Source organism: Protopterus annectens, chromosome 13.part0, assembly GCF_019279795.1.
Source record: "Protopterus annectens isolate FY-2018-M chromosome 13.part0, PAN1.0, whole genome shotgun sequence".
NCBI classification, from domain to species: Eukaryota; Metazoa; Chordata; order Ceratodontiformes; family Protopteridae; genus Protopterus; species Protopterus annectens.
Genome location: NC_056747.1, coordinates 124,155,534 through 124,180,294, shown reverse-complemented (window position 1 = coordinate 124,180,294; position 24,761 = coordinate 124,155,534). Strand labels below are relative to the sequence as shown.

The 24,761-nt window shown below is 42.3% G+C and overlaps 1 protein-coding gene across 1 annotated transcript in view; it reads right to left on the bottom strand.

Moving 5' to 3' along the window:
* Positions 1 to 24,761, bottom strand: part of CTNS (cystinosin, lysosomal cystine transporter) — a 391,269-nt gene that overhangs the window by 175,824 nt on the left and 190,684 nt on the right. Inside the window, exon 5 of the mRNA XM_044090703.1 lies at positions 114 to 220. Coding sequence (XP_043946638.1) covers positions 114 to 220 — 107 coding nt within the window. The remainder of the gene's footprint in view (positions 1 to 113; positions 221 to 24,761) is intronic.

Genomic DNA, 24,761 nt, shown 5'->3' with positions numbered 1-24,761 from the left:
CTTCAACCTTTTTTGGATGAAACATACAGGAAGCTAATCAATTTAGCAAGACACTTTAAAATTATCATTATCTTTGATGTTGTACAAACAGAGGTAATTAATTGCTCACTCACACACTCAAGTTGATATTGTTACTATTCAGGTAAACAGTAGCAGATCCAGCTTCCTTAGCAAACACTGGTAGGTTCACTGCATCTCGTGAATTTGCAGGCAGAATGATCTAGAGCAAAACAAAGTGATGCAAAATATATTAAAGTAGGCATTGTTAACACAGTACAATAATGCAAAAACCAGGAAAAGAATTACACTATATGGACCTAGACAGGATTTCCAAATTCCCCATACGTCTCTGAGCATGTTACTTTGCTAAAAGTACAGTTGTGTACACTTACCATAAATGCAGATGTTTGAGTGTATTCACTGTTGCAGTCATCACACTTGGGTTATCCTGCCAGGGGTAGCCCTCAGTCGACCCGAATACCAGAGGCTTAGCATTTCTGCATCAGTTGCTGTCGCTCCAGGACTGACGTCAGGTCGACAGTGGTATAAAATCAAGCAGCCGACGTCATTACATCAGTTTTTCTTGCCCCAACTGTCAGGAGCCCCCAAATAGGGAGATAGGTTATGGTGGAAGAACACCACCAGTAGAAAGTAAATACCAAAAATTCCCTGTTAAGAGAGTGAGGAAGACAGAGAGAGAGAGAGAGAAGGGGGATGGAGGGTAGGAAACCAGGAATGTAACAGTGAATACACTCAAACATCTACATTTATGGTAAGTGTACACAACTGTACTATGTTCTTCATGTTTCACTGTTGCAGTCATCACACCTGGGTTGATTCCCAAAGCTGAAGAAAAGGGTTGAGGCAGTCAAGAAGACTGGGGGCTGGCTAGGATGCCCTGTAAGACTGCGGTTGCAAAACCTGCCCTGGATTTGGAGAAGATAGGCAGGTGGTAATGCTTGGTGAAGGTATGAACAGAAGTCCATGCTGCAGCCTCCAGGATGTCCCTGGTGGGGACCCCTCTGAGAAATGCTGCAGAGGTGGATGTTGCCCTGGTGGAATACGTCCCGATCCCCTTAGGTGGCAGTTTCCTGTGGTGTTTGTAGCAGAAATGGATGCAGTGTGCTATCTATTTGGAGATTGTTTGTTTGGATATGGCCTTGCCCTCTGCCGCTGCTGCAAAGCTGACTAGCAATTGGTCGGTTTTCCTAAAAGATTTAGTCCAATCCAGGTAGAATCTGAGCTGTCTGTGCACATCTAGAGAATTCAGAATTCTTTCCCATTTGTTTTGTGGTTAGGGAAAAAGGTGGGCAAATGAACTGATCGGTTGAGAACCACACTGGATAGTACTTTAGGCATGAAAGTTGGGTTAGTCCTGAGGGAGATTCTGTCAGCATGGAAAATAAAGGGCTCTACAGCCATGAGTGCTTGTAGCTCTGAAACTCTTCTAGCTGAAGTGATGGCCAGAAGCAAAGCTGTTTTCCAAGAGAGGAATTTTAACTCTGCTGAAGCTGCAGGCTCAAAGGGGGGGGGGGGTAGGATGAGCTTTTCCGACATGAAATTAAGGTCCCAACCTGAGGTAGGAGCTCTTCTGGGTGGCCTTAAATTGGTAAGCCCCTCTTAGGAACTGTTTGATGAGAGGGTGTGAGAAGAGAGGTGGCTCTGTGCTGTAATGAGCAGAGATGGCAGAGGCATGAATTTTAATAAAAGAGAAGGATAGGCCCCTATGTAGTAGGTCTGCTAGGTAATCCAGGATGAGAGGTAGGGAGGGCTGTGGTCTTTCAACCCCTTTAGGCTGGATCCAGGTGCAAAACCTTTTCCACTTGTTAACATAGGATTTTCTAGTGCTGGGGCATCTGGCCTCGCATATAACATCCAGGACTTGTTTGCTTAGTCTGGCAGCTGGAAAAGAGGTCAGGGTATAAACCAGGCTGCCAGGGTCAGGGTCTGCAATTGTGGATGCATGAATTATCCATTCTTCTGAGTCAGGAGAATTGGGATCTGAGGAAGGTGCCAATGCTGGCATGGCCAGTCTGGGGCAATCAAGATTGCCCTTGGTTTTTCCTCCCTTATTTTGAGCAGTACCCTTGAAAGTAGTGGTAGTGGGGGAAATGCATAGATCAAGAGGTTTACCCATTGGAAGGGTAGAGCATCCACTTTCCAGGCCTGTGGAGGTTCCCTGGTGCAGAATTTGCTGAGCTGGTGTCTGTTGTGGGAGGCAAAAATGTCCACCTTCGGTGTGCCCCATTTCTGGGTTACTGAATGCACCTGCCATCCAGGTGTGCCACCCCAGGCATAATCTGATGTGTCTGTGATGAAGGTTTGTGCGACATGGGGTTGTGAGAAGGGAAGATCCTTGTTGTGGTTGCATGCTGCTGCCCACCAAAGAAAATCTTTCCTTAGACAGGGTATCATAGGTATGATAGTTTCCAGGTCCTGAGAGTGTTGACACCAAAGGCTTTTTAGGTACCACTGTAGTTTCCTTACACGCAGTCTGGCATATGGAATGAGTGGAATACAGGAGGTCATGAACCCTATAGCTTGCAGGATTTTCCTTGCAGATAACTGGGTTGTGGTGGCTAGTTGAGAGAAGTAGCCTGTCAGGTTGGCTTGTTGTTCTGGAGTAAGGAATGCCATCTGGGATGCTATGTCCAGGCTTGTTCCCAGGAATACAATTTTTTGAGTGGGAACTAGTTTGGATTTCTTTTCGTTTATAGTATACCCCAGAGAGGTCAGTAGGTCCTTTACAAAGGTCAGGTGTTGTTTGTAACAGCTTTTCCTGACTGTCTGCCTGAATCAGGCAGTCATCTAAGTAGGGGCAAATTTGAATATTTCTTTGTCTGCAAAAAGCAATGGCTGGAGCCAGGCATTTTGTGAAAATTCTGGTAGCAGTGGATAAGCCAAAGGGAAGCGCAGAGAACTGAAAGTGCATAGATCCTGCCCTGAAACGTAGATATTTCCTGCAAGATTCCCTGATTGGGATGTGTAGGTAGGCCTCTTTTAGGTCTAGGGTGGCTAACCAAGCATCCTTGGAAAGCATAGGAAGAAGCTGCTGGAGGGTGAGCATTTTGAATTTTGGTATCACCAGAAAGGTGTTTAGAACTGATAGAGGATTGGGCGTCAGGTGCCCTCTTTTCTTGGTACCAGGAAAAGCCTGGAATAAAAACCTTGGCCTATCTGGTCTGCAGGAACAGGCTGTCCACAGGTTTGGAGGAAGATCTGGGAACCTTTTGGGGTTTGCAGTGTGTGGAAATAAAATTTGTATCCCTGGGACACTATGTTGAGGGGCCAAGTTGTTTGCATAGGAGAAGAGTTTTCCTCCCAGGGGCACAAGCAGGTATGCAGAGGTAAGGAGTGGAGGTGTAAAGTCATTGTGAGTTCTTTCCATAAGGGGGTGGCTTAGCACTCCCTGATTTTGAGGTGGAGGAACTCCATTGCTTACATCTCTGCATTCCCTGGGACTGCTGTCTGGTGGGGGGGGGGGTCTGCTTCCCCTAGGTCTTGGCTGAGCTGGCCTGGAAAGGGCCAGAAAGGACCAGTGCTTGGATGGGCAATGCCTACTGAACCTCAGAGGCTGGACCTGTAAGAAGTCTTTAACGGTCTGAATAGATTTAGCTTTTTCTTCCATCTTTTTTTTCAAGACCTCTTCTGCCTTGGTGCCAAACAAATTGTCTTTGTTCAATGGTACGTCCAATAGTTTTGATTTGACATGGTCTGGCAAGGTCTGTTCCTTAAGCCAAGCATGCCTTCTAAATACAGAATCAGTGACTGCTGCCCTGCAAGATGCTTCTAGAGTGTCAAAGCCACATTGCAAGGTGTATTTAGTAGCTTGGCTTGCAGAATGCATAAGCTCTTGTAATCCTTTATTTTCTGCACAAGCAGAAAAGGTAGATATTTTTTGTTTGAGGAGTTCCAAGGTATGTTGCTGGTACTTCAGCATGTGGAACTGACAATTTAGCACTCTAATGGCAAGAGGTGCAGAGGTGCATACTTTTTTTTACCCCATCTGTCTAAAGCAGGGGAATCCCTGTCCGAGGGTGTGGGATTCTTAGCTGTGGTTGCTTTAATTCCTTTAGGTCCTTGGGAGATGACCTCTGGGTAAGCAGTAGGATTTTTGAAAAGAAATTTATGAGAGTCAGGGACTCTAATACCTGTCAGGTTTCCTGGGAGCAGGAGGAAGGGTGTCAGGAGTCAAACTGGATTCCATAAAGACATCATCCACAACATCCAAGAAAGGAGGAATGGCTAAAGGTCTGTGCTGTGATAAATCTAAGAATTCCCCGAGTTTCTTTTTGGACAGAGGATAGTCCTGACATTCTCATTGGAAATGCTACCTTAAAGTATGTAGGGTTTCACTAAATGAAAAATCCTATGGAGGGGAAGCAAAAGGAATGGATTCCTCTGCATCTGAATCCTCATAAGCAGATAAGGGTTGCATGTTCTTCATATTCAGAAACTTCATAGTTATTGGACTCCTGGTCAGATGGGGACAAGTCTCTTTTTCTTTTGGAAGGGGTAGGTTGGCTTCCCCTAATAAGCATGATAAGGTCTTCCGCCATTTTAAGCATTTGAGATTGAGGCATGGAAGCAGGTGCCTGAACTTGGGTCGTCGTTTTTTTTAGGTGTAGTTCATACCCTGGGCTATAGAAACTGTAGTTTTAGAAAGAACTGAAGTTGCAAAAGATGTCGGTTTGAGTCGGGTATTGGTAGTGCGAAGAACTTCCTCGGAAGCCGGTGCCTGCTCAGCAGCTCTGGACCCATCCAAGGTAGAGACATCCGCAGAATCCTTAGTCAAAGAAGAGTCTCACGGCATACCAGACTCCGAGTGGGTCTCGGTAGCGGCCTGCAAATCCAAAGAAGTGGGCATCAGGGCTGCGAAAGCACCTCACTGAGGACCGGAGAACTGACGACTAGCTTAACGGAAGTGTCGTCGGCAGTTTTGGACCTGTGCAGTCTGTCTCTGTCTTTATCCTTTAATTTTTTTGGAAGATCGGTAGTCGGATGGCTTACCAAAGCCATATTAGAATATGGGGACCGAGAGTGAAAATATTTAGCTACAACAAGGGCCCAACGATGTATAGTTCTGGCATTGAACAAAGCACAAAAGCGACAGCAAGGTACGTCGTGGTCTGGGCCTAAACAGGTGATGCAGTAAGAATGGGAGTCTCGGTGTAGTATTTGCTTTCCACAGGCGAGACAATTGTTAACTTTTTATGACATCGGTTAGAGCAAGAAAAAAGGATCCCCAACGGGGTACTTAGCTTTAGAAGACTTCAACTTCAATTCGGAAACGAAACTCAGGTAGCGGCCGACTGACACTCATGCGACCTGCTTCTGCTTTGGGCTTCTCGGCAAGAAAGACTGATGTAATGACGTCGGCTGCCTGATTTTATGCCACTGACAACCTGACATCAGTCCTGGAGTAACAGCAACCGACACAAAAATACCAAGCCTCTGGTATTCGGGCCGACTGAGGGCTATCCCTGGCAGGATAACCCAATTGTGATGACTGCAACAGTGAAACATGAAGAACATCCAAAGTGTCCACCTGGTATCTGTCATCTAAGAAATATCACTCAGTTAACAGGGGCTTATGGTTTAAAACGCTAATAAGTTGTAATAACATTTAATGTTAAGAACTCTCTTTATATGGCTCATAGGTTCATAGGGTGGTACTAGGCTATCGGCCCTAGGGCCTATACAAGCCTAGCCATAACAATTCCCTGGCTACGTCTTCCCACAATATTTACTTTCCTGGACCCCTGTCTAGCAGGGCGACTGACGTGATCCCTGGGGTGAACTTCCTATCTCCCATCCAATTGTCAAGGTTCCTTCTGAAGAGGGCCAAAGAGGCACTCTGCTTGACATGTATGGCAAGTCTATTTCAGAGTCTGGGGTGTCTCTGGGTTAGGAACTTATCCCTCCAGCATGTTTTGGTCATTGTGATGACCAGGTTTAGATCCCTGGAACGTGTGGCTCTGAGGGATTGGGATTTCTTTAAGTGTAGCATGTCCAACAGCTCTGGGTTTGACATGGTCTTGTACGTTAAGCAGAGATTGCCTCCGAGTAGGCGATATGCGACAGACTATAGCTGAAGTTTTTTTTAGACGGTCAGCACTGGGCATCTGCTTTAGGCCTGTGATTCTTTTAGGGAGGTATTTATGTGGCCTTTCCAGTTGTTGCAGACGTCTTGAGAGGTACATACCAAATGGGGCGTTGTATTTTATAATGGGTCTAATGAGGGATGAGTACAGTGGGACAATGACCTCCTTTTTTCTGGATGAAAAGCCCTTAGTGATGAGGTGTGCCACATAGAAGGATTTCCTGACTGTTGTGGTGATGTGGTTATCAAAGGTGAGACCACTGTCCACCTGTGTCCCTAAGTCTCTTATCACACTTTTGATGCTTAGTGTACTGCCACCTATGTGGTAATTCATGGGTACATGTTTTTCCCAAAGGGGATAACTATACATTTCTTGGCACTGAGCTTGAGCCCATGGCTCTGGCACCAAGCATCTGTTTCTGTAAGGCCCTTTTGTAGAATATCCACATCATTTGGGGATTCAATAATGGCTCCCGGTTTGCAGTCATCTGAAAACTTTGTTAGCCAGAGTCCCTTAGTGTTAGCCTGTACTTCAGAGAAGTAGATGCCAAACAAGAGTGGTCCCAGGACTGAACCCTGAGGTACTCCACTGGTCACTTCTCTGGAGTTGGATTTGGAGTTGGCTACTTTTACAGTGTGGGTTCTGTCAGTAAGCCAGTTGGCAACCCATCGAGTGACGTATGGATTAATGCCCAGCTTAGTAAGTTTATCTAGGATTCCAGAGTGGGGGGTGGTGTCGAAGGCCTTGGCGAGGTCCAGATAGGCTGTGGGGCCTGCCTTACCCTTGTCCACAGCTCTGGAGACTGATTTGAAGAAGTCAATCAGGTTCAGGAGACAAGATCAGCCCTTCACAAACCCAAACTGGGTGGGATCTAGTGTTTGAAGGTTGCCAATGTCTTTGTTTATAAGTTCCATGATAATACATTCCATGGCCTTGCAGATCAGGCTCATCAGACTGATGGGGCGGTAGTTCCCAGGATCCAAGGTGGATCCCCCCCCTTGTGGAGTGGGATAATTGTAGCTGTGCACCACTCAGTGGGCACGAAGCCTGAGGTGAGACTATGATTACACGACTCTTAGGTAAGGTGCCAGTTTATTTTGCAGCTCATGTAGTACGCAGCCCGGGATGTCGTCTGGTCCCATGGATGTTGTATTCTTAGCTTTGGAGAGTGCAGACTTTGCCTGTGTGGCCATTATTACCAGAATTTGGCAATCTTTTGGTATCGAGATGGGCCCTTTAGGGGGTGAGAGGGGGGGTGAAGTTGGCACTGAATCGATCTGACAGGATATTGGCAATATCCTTGGGATCAGTATATTTAATGCCATTCTGTTGTAGCTCAGAGCAGATCTGAGCATTGCCATTTAGATTCTTGACATAGCTATAGAATGCCTTGTGACTGTCTTTGGAATCTTTGGCAATTTTATTTTCATAACTAGCTTTGGAGGATTTTATGAGGGATCTCAGCTTCTTACTGAGGCTGGTAAGGGAGTTTTTTGCATCCTGGGATTTTCCTCTTTTCTGCAACAGTTTCTTCCTTTTGTTGCAAAGTTTGTTTATGGCAGGGGACCACCAGATTGGCTTCCTTTTTTTGGAGGAGAGCATCTTGGTACTATATGGGATGCCACAATTCATGCACATGTGGATGTGCTCGTACAGTGCCTTAGTGCAGGATTCAGCAGTCGAACTTTCAGTTCCCGTCTGCATGGGTGTCATGAAGTTTGTCACTTCTGACTTGAGTAGCATGAAGTTGGCTTTGGAGAAGTTTTTTACGGAGGTTTCCTTACTGGGGGGTGGGGGAGGGATGTGGATGTCAAGGGTGACTAGCTTATGGTCAGACCTGACCAACGAGTGGCTGATCATAGGTGTGGAGCAAAGATTTCCCATGTTGGTAATGACCAGGTCTAGGATATTGGAGCCTCTGGTGGGACTATGGATTAGTTGATCCAGGGCATTGGAATTTATAAATTCCAAGAACCGTTGGGCAATGGTTTTGGTACACGAGTAGTTTCCCAGTTAATGGCAGGGTAGTTGAAATCACACAGGATTAGGGTGTTTGGTTGTATCGTAATATTTTCCAGTATGTTTAGAAAGTGAGACTCTTGGGGCATGGTGGGGAATCTGTGGCAAGCTACAATTTGGATTGCAGTCTTAACTAGTGTTAGTTGCACCTGGAGAATTTCAGACGCATTTTGTTGGGAAACTAGCCTGATGGTGTGAATATCCTTGGTGAATATGGAAATGCCTCCAACTTTAGTGTTTCGGTCCTGGTTTGGTGGCCGAAAAGTGTGGCAAGAATTGTAGCCTGGTATTGCAGGGGTGCTCTCTGCAGCCTTGAACCAGGTCTCAGTTACTGCACAGATATCTATGTTCTCCATTTTTAGGAGTGCGTCGAGAGACTGCATTTTGAGGTTTAGACTATCTAGTACTGAGTAGCATTGCCTTCAGATTTTGCATGCTTGTACCTGTTACGGTAGTGGTTTTGTACTTTGAACTTTGCCTAAAAAAGGCACTACAGGGGTGTCAAGAGCCTTAGCCAGTAACCTGAATCCCAGGGCCGACAGGTGCAGACCATCTCTGGCAAGGCATTGTGGTCTGCCGATCATGTTGTCCCAGGCAGAAAGATATTGGATCCCCTTTGAATGACACCAGAAGCTTAGACAATTGTTGAAGTCAATCATTTTGTCCTTATACTGTGGTATCATTCTGGGCGAAGGCAGGATGCTACTCAGGGCTAGGGTCATACCTGCCTGGGCCACATGATCTGAGAGCTCTTCCATGTCTCTCTTTATGTAGTCCAGGGAGGTATGTCTCATGTCGTTCACTCCAACATGAAGAGTGACAGAGTCATATTTGTACTTGTTATGGAGTGACTTGAGTGCATGCATTATGTGGCGGATCCTGGCACCAGACAGGCAGCTGACTGTAATTTTCTCCTTATTCAGCCTGGTGAGTGGGACATCAGTGTGCCTGACTATAGAGTCACCTATGACTAAAGTGTTGGGTACGCTGTCTTGCCTTAGGGGCTGTTGTTGGGTGGCACAGTGGTGTTGTGAGATATGTGACACTTTGGTTGTGATTGGTGTTTGTTTGCATTTCAGCTTCGGATATCCTTGTTGCTTGGGCAGGTTACTGTTATGGGCCTCCGCATATGAGGGTTTAGTGTTGCTATGTGAGGGTGTTGGTGGTGTGGGTTTAGAAGGCCTATGTGTTGCTTGAGGTGTAGTGCGGGTGTTAACCTTCTCTTCTTGACTGTTTAGCACAATCTTGGGTGGAGAGAGCTTTACTTAAAGTTTGGCTATGTAAGTGCATCTCTTGCAGGTTGTAGTGTTGGATGGTAGGAGGAGAGGGTTGTCTGTGCACATGAGGCAATTGCTGCATTGCCCCAGTATGCCCAGATTCACCAGGGGGACAGGAGAAATCACCGGAAGCTGACCCCTGGACATGCCTGGTTTGGTGCTTTTTTTGTGATGTACAAGAGCTGTTTTCCCTTACATTAGCAAGGTACTTTGCAATTATAGGCTGTTTATTGCCTACAATTAATTTCTCCTTATTAACAAGGAGAGTTGAGTGCTTGTATCAGTTTAAGGCTTCCTAGTGCTTTCCAGCAGGTTTTATACCAAGTGCTAGTCACAGGGATGCTTAAAGGTAAGATGAAAAAAAAATGGTTTATCCTAAACACTGCAGTGTGCACTAGACGGGTTAGATGTGAAAATAGGTAACTTAAGTTTTACCTGTCTAAAAAGTTAAGTTTTAGTGGAGAGTCACTATTTTTAAAACAGCAAGATAGATTGAAAGGGGGTGGTCACTTTTGTATTCTGGTACTACGGAATACAGTACGATGGACAATAAACTTAAATAGTTGAAGGGGAGTGATTTCACAAAATGATAATTTTGCACTTACTCACATAAGTCAGTAAAAGCAGAGAGGAAATGAGATGCATGGTCAAATTAACATATGGGGCAGGCAACTAGAAAGACAGTGGTGTTTAAGAACACAACAGTAACTGGGTGGGAGAGTGGGGATTTCTGCCTGTCTCACAAGAGACAGAGCTGTGGTCTCTTTTCAAGTTTTAATATGCTGTTAAAAGCAGAATACAAGTAAAACACAAGGTAAAGAAAACAAATCACAGTATTCAAAACAGAAAAAGGCAATAAAGTAATACAAAATACAACAAATAAGCAAACTAACCTTTCCCTCACAGCAAAGTGTAGCAGAGTCTGGGTGAGCCTTTCTAGTAAAGCTCTGAAATGTTTTATTTCATCCCTTAAATAGAAGGTTTAGTTCCTAGCTCCGCCCCCTCAGTTCACAGATGATTAACCTTAACTGACCTGTATCATCACGTGTTAAATGACTCACATCCAAGGCTACATTTCTGCAGTCAGCTATGAACATTCAAGCAAGTCACTTGCATGATCTTAGTGTTGCTTTAAGTCTGTAGTCTGGTATTCTTCAGAAACTCCAGGACAAATATTACGAGCTTGGAAATAGTATGCAGACAAAAAGTTCAAAGGATTTGCTAGAAAGCATGGAGGTGGGGAACTTAATCTTTTGGTCTAAAAATTTACCATTTGCTCTAAGATTAAACCTTACACATGACTTGGTGATTGAACCTGCACATAGGGCTTTAAGAACATTGAGCCCTTGTGATTTCCCCACCCCATGCCACATTTCACTGTTTAAACTACTTGGATGAAGTAATCCTTTTATACAAGAGAAATCTTCAAATCATGTGACATGATGTTCATCTTCTACAAGACCGCAGCCCTGCTGCAGTTCAAAAATGAAGGACCTTCAGAGAAATTCAAGAGTTGTGTTATAGAAACAATGTGCCCATGTATTTTACATATCTTGCCAATCTGTTAATTTAATAGTAAATAAAAGCCATTCCTTTTCACCTGCTTTTTAAATTTTGCAATCTAACTTACTTTCTGAAATTGTGGGGAATCAGACAGAAATGGCCAATAAGGATCCTGACCAGGCTAATGCTATTTTTAGATTCAAGAGTTATGCTGGACTGAGGAATGCTCACAGTGATCCAGGTTAGTAATAAATTTGATCTGCTTAGCCCAACCTTGGCACTGAACTTAACAGTCATGCAGTGGTGAAACATGCAGACACCATAAATTACTTGCTAAACTGCTGTTTGGAATGGATGCTGTGTCTGGAAACTTTGGAAAATCCACTGACAATTTAAACTAAGTTCTATAGCATATACTGCATCCAAACAATTATTTCCATAAAGACATCTTCCAGTGAAACTGTAAAGGACGATTCTAAGAAGTCCCAGTTTCCTAAGGAATAGACCACTTTACAGACAAACCCTCTGTAAGGAAGAAAATGAGCAGGAAAACCTGAGGAAGGTTAATGGTTCAATCACTAAATCAAATATAACACATACTCACAGACTTGAAGTATTGCTGACTGCTGCCACAAAATTTCCTTCTGTATCACTGTTGCAGTATTCTTTACAATAGGGATTTCTGATGGGAGAATGATGTCCAACCGTATACCAAAGGCTTTAGGATGTAATGGGTACACTGTATGTCAACATGTATGCTCCCCATGTACAGCTTAGAGCAAAAGGGTAACGTCCAGATGTACCATCTCAGAACTTCTTTGCCACCAATCTGAACGCTATCTTCAATCATCAATCTGTTTTGCCTTGTTCTGGCTGTTGGTTTCATGTCATACAGAAAGAGGAAATGCCAGTGCAGGAGACAGATTCCCCATAAAGATGATCATGAGCAGTGTTTGTTCTGTTTAGGTGCTTCGCACAACCATTCGTACTGTGAGATTTGCCAAGCTTTCATCCCTATGACATTGTGTAGTCAGTTTTCTTCCCTAGCTATTTACTTGGAAAACCAGTGACTTAAACTGTTGGTTAAAGCCACTATGGAAGGATCTTCTCAGCCTGAGGTTCAGCTGTCTGTGAAGAAAAAGACCAAGAACGTTTGGTCAGATTCTTTGGCTGTACTACCTCCAACAGACGTCTCTCTCTTGGGGCTAGTGAAAGCTAGAGGACTGTCCGGTTTCCTTTTCAGATTCCTCTGCCACGACTGCTTCGGAAGCTGACATGGATCAAACTTCACATGTCCATGGAGGCCTTGCACATGTCTGCTTCTGATGTATGGGGGGGGCTGCAACTGATAATTACTTAAAGGCCTAGGGGAGTTCCTCAGAAATTAGTCAGGAAAGAGGTTTCAACTACAACAAAGTGTCAGAGTTGTTTAAGGCTGCCGTCCATCTTAAAAATAAGCAAAAAACTAAACACATTTCTCCTGCTCTTAAAGATCCTCAGAATGAATGGCAAACCTTCACTCAAGGCCTGTTTAATGCCCTTATGGCTCTAAAGTTTCCATAGGAGGTTCTGTTCCTGCTCCTCCTTGGTCTTCTACCCCTCTTAACAGGCCTAGGGAGCAGGATTCCTTTGATGATGATGTAGACTCTGATGAAGAGTCCCTCACTTACTCATCATATTCTCTCTCCTCGATTATGATTCTGAGGAAGAACAGTCTATCAGTCTCAGATCTCCTTTTGAGGAGATCTTTTTTGGTGACACTATTTCCAGAAGGATGGACTTTTTCAAATGGGACTGTGCTCAGGTATCTGAAGCTCAGAAGAGGTACTATGAGCTCTTGCAAATGGAGTAACCTAGGCTCTCTACTGTTCCTCCTATTCTTGCTGCATTGTTAGATGCATTTTCCACTGCTTCTCAGGCTCCAGATTCCCAACCCCCTGCTCCCAATAAACCTGATAGATTTTAAAGTGCCTGATGACTGCAAGTTTCTTTAGAAGTCCCTCTCGGCTGACCCTTCTGCAATATACACTGCCTGTGATAAGCCTCCAAGCTGCTTTCCTCTGAAAAGAACAGCAGAACCATGGAGAGGCTAGGTAAAAAAGTGTACACTTCTGCTACCTGGCCTTTAGAACTGTGAACTATCAAACACACATGACCAGATATGTCTCCGCTCTTCTCTCCCAGGCCCTTCAGGCTATTTCAGATCCTCCGGATTCTGAGGGGAAGGCTTCTGCTCCTTCCTCACTAGGGACATCTTCCCAGATTGCTTGCCATTCTATTAAATTCAGCTGATGTTTCATCTACAGCTGCTGCTCTTTGATCTGTTTTAAAGAGGTATTCCTGGCTCAGACTTCAGCCTTTGCTGATATCAGGGCTAAACTGATGGATGCTCCTCTGGATAATAAGCATTTGTTTGGTGCTGTTGCTCCAGAGTTGTTTAAGTCCCTGCAAGGAAATGGTAAGGCCTTACAGGAACTGAATCATATTTTTATTTTACCTGTTCCCAAATTTCAAAGGAATTACCTTAACAAGCCTACTTTTTTTCATAGACAGTCCAGCCCTCCCCCCAGAAGTAAAAAGCATGGTAGAAGGGCTCCCCCTGCTAAGGCTACCCAAACTCCTCCCACTCAGAAGCTTTCTATTCCTGACAAACCAGGTGATGTCTGACTATCCTGTTCTTCTCAGTCACATTCCTCTTTCTCTGCAGCTTTCCCTATCCCTTCCTATTTTGATAAAGGTCACCCATGACTCCAGGGTTCCTTCCATAATTTTCCAGGGTTATTACATGGTTTGGAAATCTTTTCCCCCCTTTCTGGGCATTCCTCAGCCTCCTCATGAACAACTGCCCCTATTTTCCAGATGTGCTTCTGGGCCTGTTGGCTCAAGGAACAATTTAAAAAGTTAGAACTCCTCGGCGGGCAGGGGGGGCAGGGGTTTTCTCCAGAATGATCTTGGTCCTCAGGAAAGAAGGCACCTGGAGACCCATTCTGGATCTCTCTCTCAAGTAAACAGCTTTTTGAAGGTCCCTTCCATTCAGGTGCTATCCCTTCAAACCATACTTCATCTGCTACTTCCCTGTGTTTTTCTAGTTTCCCTGGACTTCAAGGATCCTTGTCTACACATTCCTATTCATCCCCTTTTCAGGAAGTTTTACGTTTTCTGTTGCTTCCTTGCATTTTCAGTTCTCTGCTTTGCCTTTGGCCTCTCTACTACCCAAAGGGTCTTCACCAAATGTCTCGCGCCTGCAATTGCTTTCTGCAGGTTGAGAGGGGTACAGGCCATTCCTTACCTGGACAACCCGCTCATTCAAGCCTCCTCTCCAGAGATTTTACTTCAGCATCTATACTTTGCTATTTCTCTCCTGCAAAGCCTGAGGTTTACTGCAAACTTAAAAAAAATGTTCCTAATTCCTTCTCAGGATCATGCTTTTCTGGGGTGCAGGCTCAAGACTGTTGCAATGCTGGTATCCCTGCCTCCTCCCAAAGCTTTAACTCTGATTACTTTCTTTCAATCCCTTCTTCCTCTGGTTTCAATTACAGCCAGGGGAATTTCTGAGGACTCTAGATTACATGACTTCCACCATTCTATGCTTCCTCTGGCCAAGCTCCATAAGAGAAAGCTCCAGCAGTTTCTAAAGTCAGTTTGGCTTCAACATTCTCATCCTTTAGATTTTTTAGTCCCTCTTCTTCCATGCCTCAAGCTGGAACTTCACTGGTGGATTCAGTCATCCCTCAACCCAAGGCTTCCTTTTAAACCTCCAATCCCCTCTCAGGAAGTCTTCACAGATGCCTCAGATGTGGGATGGGGGGGGGGGCTCCTTTGGACCTCTGAAAATGCAGGGCCTTTGGTCTCTTCAACAAAAGAAATACAGTATCAATGTCAAAGAGATGAGAGCTCCTCTTCTGGCTCTTTAGGCTTTTAATTCTCTTTTCCTTCCAGGGCCTCTCATGATTCTCACAGACAATACCACAGTGATGTGGTATAGCAACAAGCAAGGGGGGACAAGATCTTATCTCCTGTGCAGATTAGCCCTTCAAGTTTGGGATCTAGCTATCCAGTATCAGATGACCCCTCAAGTAGTTTACATTCCCTTGGATCACAACATAGTGGCAGATTCTCTGGACAAGTCCATAACACAGTTTCATGAGTGGACTTGCAGAGATGTGTTTCTGGACAATGTCCACCAGTAGGGTACTCCTCAAGTAGATCTCTTTGCCTAATCTCTGAACAGGTAACTTCCTTTATTTTGTGCCAGAGTCCCATCTTCTCTGGCCTGGAAGGTGGATGCCCTCTCTTTTTCTTGGAAGGGGATGTTTCTTTATGCCTTCTTTCCTCTTCCTCTCATACAGCGGGTCCTGTTCAAGATAGAAAGAGATGCTCCCAAAACCTTATTTGTGACCCCATTTTAGCCCAGGTAGCATTGGTTCCTTCTCCTTCTGCACTTAGCCAAGGGCAATCATCACAAGTTACCTCACAGGATGGACCTACTCACACACTTGTCCACTCTTCACCTAACATTGTGGGTGATTGGGTTTCGATCCCCTTCAGACACTTTTTTCCTGAGGACGTGCTTTGGGTCTTGCAGGAGGCCAGGAAACCCACTACTAGAAAATCTTATTTGTGCAACTGGAAGAGATTTTCTGTTTGCTGTCTTTCTTGTAACCTGGATCCACTTACTGTGGATGTTCCTTTCATTCTCAATTATTTGTGCAACTTGCTCAATGCTGGGCTTGCATATTCATCTATTAAGGCCCACCTATCAGCTCTCCCTCCACTTGAATGCTTTTGACTCTCCCTTTGACCTCTAGATTAAACAGTTTCTTAAAAGTGTCCTTCACATTAGGCCTCCCAGGAAGCCGGTGCCTCCTTCCTAGGACCTTAATTTTTAGTTTTAGTAAAATTGACTCGGGGGTTCTTTTGAGCCTGCTGCTTCAGCTCCTTTTACAGCATTGTTCTTGGACAACTGTTCTTTTGGCTCTTACTTCTACCAGACGGGTGTCTGAGCTTCAAGCGCTTATGCCTGTTCCTCCCTATTTAGTTTTTTATAAGGACAGGGTGTCCCTTTGTACTAATCCTTCTTTTATGCCCAAGGTGGTTAATTAGTTGTCTCTTAATCAGTCTATTTATTTGCCCACTTTTTTTTCCTTTCTCCACAATCTGCTAGTGAGAAGATTTTGCACACCCTGGATTTACATAGACAACCTGGATATTATTTGAATAAGACTACAGCTTTTTATAACTTTGAAGAGCTTTTTGTTTCTTTTCATCCTAGATCTTTAGATTTGGCTGTTTCCAAGAAAAACATTTCTTCTTGGACTTGGATACCTAAAGCCATTTCTTTTTGCTATTCCTTTCATGGGAAGAGCCTTCCATCTTCTGTTAAGGCTCATTCTACTAAGGCTGCATTTTCAAGGGTTTGGATACTAATTTTATTCTTGAGGCAGCAACCTTGACTTCTGCTCATACATTTATCAAGCACTGTAAGCTGGATCTGATTTCTAGGGCCAGAGTTGGTTTTGCCAGAGCCATTCTCCATGGCTTCCTAAAGGGTTCTGCTGGCCCTTTCTCCTCCCAATCTACTTCCTGAGCTTATGGACTCTTCCTATTGTAAAGAATACTGCAACAGTGATATGGAAGGACATAGTACAGCAGTTACGTAAAGTCTTACCGTAACAGTAGATTTCCTCTTTGCTGTTGCAGTATTTGCTGTTGCAGTATTTGCTCTCTCCTCCCCCAGTCTTTTTCCCTCTAGATGTGCCTGTTACCTGCTGATATCCTTAGGCTGTCGTTCCTACTAGGACTTTTAGGATAGTATGTCTGAATGTCACCTTTAAGCCCTATGCTATGTGCAGGGAGCATACACGTGACATACCTCTCAACCTTGAAACATCAAACATCTGGACAAGGCCCAAGAAAAATAGGTACAAATCTGTACCCTGTTTAACAAAATTTGCATACATAATTATGTAACCCTGCCCACTCCCGTGGAACTGTCGGATACCAACTTTCGTGCAAACTGAAAAACAGACAACCAAAATATGGCACCAGAGTCCCCCTGCAGCCATTCCATGTCCCATTACCTGGCTATTTTGCCCCATTTACCATAAACACTGTGTGCATATTGCTTTACTTCTAAAATGATTACTTGGATTTTATTTTTACACTTTACAGCAGAATGCACAAACACCAATAGACATCTGTTAAACAAAGCAATACTGTCTCAAAATGAAAATAGACTTGGCATTAAAACTTCTCTGCCCTTGAAACTCACATTCATTAAAATAGTATTGAAACCTACACCACAGCCAAAGAAAATGCATCTGGCCAGTGGTGGATAAAGATTACCTTTGGGTTGTTTTCAAATCACTGGCCCCTTGCACACGAAACAAGAAACATACATGTGTTTTTTTGATGCACCTTCCTGACCTTAGTAAATTATATTCCTTGTACAATACAGCACACTTGTTAGAGCACATTTTAAATTTATTGTTTGAACATTGTTTCAGTAGGCAATGAAACGAAATGCATGAAATGAATGACAAAACTGGCCAATTCAGAACATTTCCATTGTAAAAGTCTACTTACGCATACAAACAATATACATATAAAATATGACGACAGTAGTTTAAGGCATAGGCATCTTGCAAAGCTTTTCAATTTAAGTTTTTTTTTGGGGGGGAGGGGGGGCAAAAGGCCAGGGACACATTTTAAACAATGCTTGTATAATTCTGTAAAGTTGCTAGAATAAAATGTTGTGTTACCACCATGCATTTCACTGGCAAGTCTTGAACACAGGGCTCTGTGCACTACAGTCAGAGCAACATACCACTATGCCAAATCAGCAGCTTGTTTCTGAAAAGATAGAAAGACTGAAACTTAAATGGCTATATCATTTAGTGAATCCAGTTCTTTCTTCTCACCATAGTTCTCAACCTCTTAGCACAAAAAAACCTGGACAAGCTAATAATGGGGGAATACAAACCCAAAATAGGGACACATTTCAAATATTGATCTTATAAACTTAGAAAATTGCTAAATTATATTCCTTGTATAATACAGCACACTTAGGTAAAGCACATTTTAAATGTATTGTTTGAACATTTTTTCAGTAGGCAATGAAACAAAATGCACGAACCAATAATGACAAAAATACCCAATTCAGAACATTTCCATCATAAAAGTCTGCTTTCACACACACACACACACACACACACACACACACACACACACACACACACACACTATATACATATAAAAATAGAATGACAGTAAGGCATAAGCATCCTGCACAGCTTCTTGCACTCATTTTCAATTTAAGTTTTTTTTTTTGGGGTGGGGGGGGACACATTTTAAACATTGCTTGTATAATTTTTGGAAAGTTGCTAGAATAAAATGTTGTGTTTTTCACTGGCAAGTCTTGAACACAGAACTCTGTGTACTATAGTCAGAACAACATACCGCTATGCCAAATCAACACACACACACACACACACACACACACACACACACACACACACACACACACACACACACACACACACACACACACACACCAGTTTGAGCATTTGAAGTTGTCCCAGAAGACTTGAACGAAAGCAGTTTCAGCACATTTCACATAACGAACACATTTCCTGACAGAACCACACACACACCATTTACCAGCAGCATTTGAAGTTGTCCGCTCGTAAACTGACAGGCTCATTCATTCCATATACGTTTGAACTCATTTCCCGGCAGAAGACTTGAAAGCAGTTTCAGCCCAGAATGGCTCATTCCACTTGAATGAAAGCAGTTTCAGCCCAGAACGGCTCATTCCACATAACAAACACATTTCCAAGCAGTTTCAGCCCAGCCAGCATTTGAACAGAAGCCCGCCCAGCCGGAAATGCGTGCAGAGCTTAATTCTGATAGGCTGGTAGCACTGATGGCGCTAACATCATGCGCATGGGGTGACATCAGCCAACACAGCGCGAAATGTAAAAATAAAATCGGAAATGATGGGGTGTCACTTGGGAATCGTGGCACCCCATCATTTGGGCCCCAAAACTCAGTAAAAAACAAGTAATTCAGGATGGTTGGGAGGTATGACCTAAAGGCTTCTGTATACTGGCTGGACATCGGGCTACCCTACACAGGAGATCCCTACTGTAAAGAATAATGCAGCAGTGAACAGAAGGATATCTACTGTTATGGTAAGATTTTACACAACTGTACCTTCTTCTGGTTTCAGGACTTGTATCCTAAGTTTGCTAGTTTTCTCTGTTATGAATTGTAGTTGTATATTATTTTACCATATTTTACTGTTATCTACATTCAATGTTTTTTGTGTAGATCATTAAATATTAGAGAACTAAACCATCCTCATAAAGACCTGCTATTTCTTAATGGTTGACTAAATCCAAGGAAGATGTAATTTGTTTACAGGAGCATAAAATTACAATAATACCAGTGGTTCTTAAACCAAACAAAGACCCTAAAAGCCCTGGGGATTGCAGCTCTATCTCCTTATTAAATCAGATTTTAAGCTTTATTATCACATTTTTATGAGGAGATAAAGATTGCTTGAAGTCATCCATATATTCCAGGCACAGCTTAAGGGGAGTTAGTGCTGATTACACAGAATTTCTAATCGTATACATTCAAGGTCTTAACTCACTTACCCACTACACTTCTAGTAACAATATTCGATGCTGAGAAAGCTTTTGATTCTCTCCTTTGGAAATATACACGGGAAGTAAGAAAGGTTATGCAATTTCCCCCTCAGTTTATTTTTGCCATACAAACTTTGCATTAATTACCCTGTTCTAGTGTTTTAGTTAACGGCCACTTATCCGATATCTTGCTGATTGAAAAACAACAAAAAGTAGGCAGGCAACAGTAATTCTTAAACTTTTATGGTTAGCGCTTTCGTCAAATATTCTTACACTCAACTTCATCAGACACTAGTTAAAAGAATGGCAGTCATATTTAAAAAAAGATTCAAAGTCACATGTTCAGTCACCTCACATGACAAGCCTTTAACATGTCAAGGGATGAATGGGTTTTGATAGACACCTTGAGGAATGCTGATGTAAGAATTGTTAAGGCTGACAAGGGTGATGGTTTGGTGTTGTTTGATTGTACAAACTACATACATAGAATGGAAAATATGCTTAATTTTGCTACGTATACGCAGGTTTCTCTAAACAAGGCAAACCAAGCATACAACCATATTAAGGTGTTTGTTAACGACTTGGTCATGGAGAATAGGATTGATCTAAATTTGGTAAATTACATAACTATGGTTTCCCCTAAACCCTTGTGATTTTTGGGATTCCGAAAATTCACAAATGCTTGATGGACCCTCCCATGCGCCCAATTGTGGATGGAAGGGATTCAATGACATACCCACTGGCAAAATTTGTGGACAGTTTGTTGAAAAAATACATATCAAGGGAACCCTTTATTTGCAAGGACTCCTGGTCTTTTTTGGAAGCAATAAACAACCAGGTCTTTCACCCTGATTTTAACTTTGCCACAACTAATGTCAAAGATTTGTACATCGTCATCCAATATGATGTGGGTATTGAATGGCTCGAGTTACTATTAGTAAAAAGAGGGGCACCTGCATCTGAAATCGGCCTAATAACATAACTGTTGGACATAATTTTGTCCAACAACTGCTTTTTGTTCAATGGCCAGTTTTATTTACAGAACAGTGGGGTGCCAATGGGGTCCCCAGTGGGGGGCTGTTTTGCTAACTAAGTAATGGCCTTTTGGGAGGACCAATTTGTGCATAACACCATAAATAGATTTAAGGGTGAGATTCATTACTATACCAGATTTTTAGACAATATTTTTTTGATCTTTAAGGGAGAAGAAAGTACGTTTAAGGAATTTATGATATACTGCAACAACATGACGAATTTTCTGGTACTCACCCATGTATTTCATACTGAAAGAATAGCTTTTCTTGATGTAGAATTAAGGAAGGATAACGCCAACAAACAGTATTTAGCCAAAATTACATCGGAAGGACACTTATTGTAACTCCTTCCTCCATTACAGTAGTGCCCTCCCCCAATATCAAAAAAGGTCTGTGGTAAAGGGACAACTGGTCAGGGCGGCAAGAATGTGTACTACTGCCATTGACGTTGAGGAGTGTAGATCGTTATTGCAAATTTCAAGAACAGAGGATACCCTGTAGACATGTTGAACAACCTATTTGAGGAAGTTCAAAATAAAAGGACAAATGGCCATTTTAAAGCCATTTTAGACAACAGCAATCAGGGAATAAGTATTGATGATAGGGTACCTTGTTGGAGGTGAAAGTAACCTAAGGGTCAATTATAGGTACGCCTTCATTACTACGTTTAGTTCAGATGGTGAAAACAGACAGATTTTGCAAAAGAATTGGAATATTTTCCAAATAGACAAAGAATTTATTAAATTTGGACCTGCCCCAAATGTAGTTTACAGGAGGGGAATTAATCTGAAAAACCTCTTGGAACTGCCACCCCCCCCAAAAGATGATACGTATTCCAGGTATGTACAAATGCGAAGCCTGCTCTTATTGCAGGTTTATGCAAACAGGTAACCAATTTAACATCCTGGATGAAAAATTTGCTTGTAAGGGCAGATTTAATTGCAATTCCACTAGTGTTGTTTACCTCGCTTCTTGCCAGTCTTGTACGGGTTTTTACATCGGCAAGACTGTGCGTTAAACTAAGGGAAAGAGTGTACAAGCATATTTACCACATTAGGAAAGCCAAAACAGATAACGCTCTCGCAAAACATGTGGCAGAAAACCCTGGTCATTCCTTCACATTCAGGGTGATTGACCAAATTGAATTTGACATCAGGGGTGGTCCATTAGGCTTAAAACTTGAGGTGAAGGAGCTGATTTGGCAGCTTAGAACTAGGGCCTATGTGACACCAGGGTTGAATGACATATGCTCTTTGGCATGTGTCTTGAAACTGAGGAGTTTAAAATGTTAACACAAGGCTAATACTCAGGTGACTAGACATATAATTTGGGGCACTCTTTGCGTTTGTTATATACACACAAATCCCCCTCCCATACACAAGTACATGCATTTATGACATTCAACTGAAATTTATTCAGGTTGATTAGTGACATGTAACAATTTTTATGTACACAATAACAAATGTTTTTTGGATGTTTTAGCTGGCTTTTTCATGTATATTTATGTATTCTTTGCATATGTACATATGAATTTGAGTATTAAGCCAATAGGAAAGTGTATATACATTTTTTACACAATTGTTTATACAATTTTTAGGTACATGTGTTATAGAAATGAGAATTGTATCAGGTGATATGGCATCATATGAGGTAACTGAACATGTGACTATGAATCTGGTTTTAAATATGGCTACCATTCTTTTAACTAGTGACTGATGAAGTTGAGTGCAAGAATACTTGACGGAAGCACTAACCATAAAAGTTTAAGAATTACTGTTGCCTGCCTATTTTTTTGTTGTTTTTCAGTAGTTTGTTTGCAGTTTGATTCTAATCTTGCTGATTGAGACAGGCACCCATCAGAGCTGCCCTTTATCTTCTGTCCTCTCTCTCTCATGGCCATTGAACCTTTTAATAGGATTAGTTAGCTAGTTTCTCAGGGTGACACTTCTCTGAAGTGCAGAGTACAGTCCTATTTCTTGTGCATGATTTTTAAATCCTATCCTAGGATTCTACTGATTTAAATTTATTGATGATTGTAAACACATTTCTGGATTAAGATGCAATGCCTTTAAGTCAGAAATCATACTCTTTCATCATGCGGCTTTAAAGCTAAAAAAGGCGACACCTAACCTACGTTTACCATTGTTTGAGATGTTGGTATCTTCATGCACTCCATGCCACATGTAACATTTACATTTAAAACAGATTTAGTAAAAGTGTTATATACAGATTCATAGCTGGGGAGATTGCAGCTGCCACCATTTTGTCATATAGCAGCTGTTAAAATGTTCCCCATGTTTTAAATCTAGTAAGTCATTGACCAAAATTATTATTCTTCTGGTACAGTGATACTGGGGATCAATGGTACAGTGATACTGGGGATCAATGGCACAGTGATGCAGTGGATCAATGGTACAGTGATGCAGTGGATCAAAGGTACAGTGATGCAGTGGATCAAAGGTACAGTGATGCAGTGGATCAAAGGTACAGTGATGCAGTGGATCAAAGGTACAGTGATGCAGTGGATCAAAGGTACAGTGATGCAGTGGATCAATGGTACAGTGATGCAGTGGATCAATGGTACAGTGATGCAGTGGATCAATGGTACAGTGGTACCGGGGATCAATGGTACAGTGATACCGGGGATCAATGGTACAGTGATACCGGGGATCAATGGTACAGTGGTGCAGAGGATCAATGGTACAGTGATGCAGAGGATCAATGGTACAGTGATGTGGAGAATTATTAATGTAGACATGTGGAGGATTAATGACCCAGTGATGTAGGAGATTAATGGTACAGAGGTATGGAAGATTAATTCTACAATGATATGGAGAATTGGAGGTACGGTAATATGATGAATTAATGGTACACTGACATGGAATGTGAATTCAACAGAGATGTGGAGGATGAATGGGTCAGTAATGTGGTATTTTAATGGGGTAATGATGAGAAGGATTAATGCTACACTAATGCAGAGCATTCATGGCACAATGCTGAAGAAGATTAACGGTAGAGGGATATGAAGCATTAATGAGACAGAGTGACATGGAGGATTATGTTATAGTGATATGCAGCATTAATGAGAGAATGATATGGAGTATTAATGGAACAGTGATATTGCTGGCTAACAGTACAGTAATGTGGGAGATTAATGGTACAGTGATGAGCTAGAGTACTCTTACAGTAATAAGGAGAAGTAAAGGTACAATGTTATGAATAACAGTACAATGATATGGAGGATGAATGGTACAGTGATGAGCTAGAGTACTCTTACAATAATAAGTAAAGGTACAATGTTATGAATAACAGTACAGTGATATGGAGGATGAATGACACAGTGATGTGCTAGAGTACTCTTACAGTAATAAGGATAAGTAAAGGTACAAGGTTATGAATAACAGTACAATGATATGGAGGATGAATGGTACAGTGATGAGCTAGAGTACTCTTACAATAATAAGTAAAGGTAAAATGTTATGAATAACAGTACAGCGATGTGGGACATAAATGATACAGTGATGAGCTAGAGTACTCTTACAATAATAAGGATAAGTAAAGGTACAATGTTATGAATAACAGTACAGTGATGTGGGAGATTAATGATACAGTAATACTGCAGATTAGTCATACAATGATGGAGAAAAGTTCTTATTAAGTGATAAGGAAGAGTAATGGTCCAATGATATGAATACAGTACAGTGATGTGGGAGACTAACAACACAGTGATGCGATTAATGATACAGAGTAGTAATGGTACAGTGATGTGGCATCATAATGGTACCGTTACAGAGGTGATTAGTGGTACAATGATGTGGTGGATTAATGTTACATTGGGGAGGAGAATGAACCTTATAGTAAGGACCATTAATGGTACAGTGGTGTGGAGGATTAATGCTACAGTGACACAGAGAATAGATGACTAAAGGTAAGTAATGTGGGAAAGTGCATTTTACATTTTTCAGTGTTACATCTTGGGTTAGGTATCCCACATTGGCCCTTGTAAGTCTTTATCTTGTCTCAACTCTTTCTCTATTTGGGACGTACTTTAGGGATTAATTTTATATAGTACTCTGCACTAGCTTTACACTGGAACTCTCATTCCCTTTCTAGTCATGTAAAATATTAAACCACACTTAATGCCAATTTCAATGTTTTGAAAAAAAGTCTACA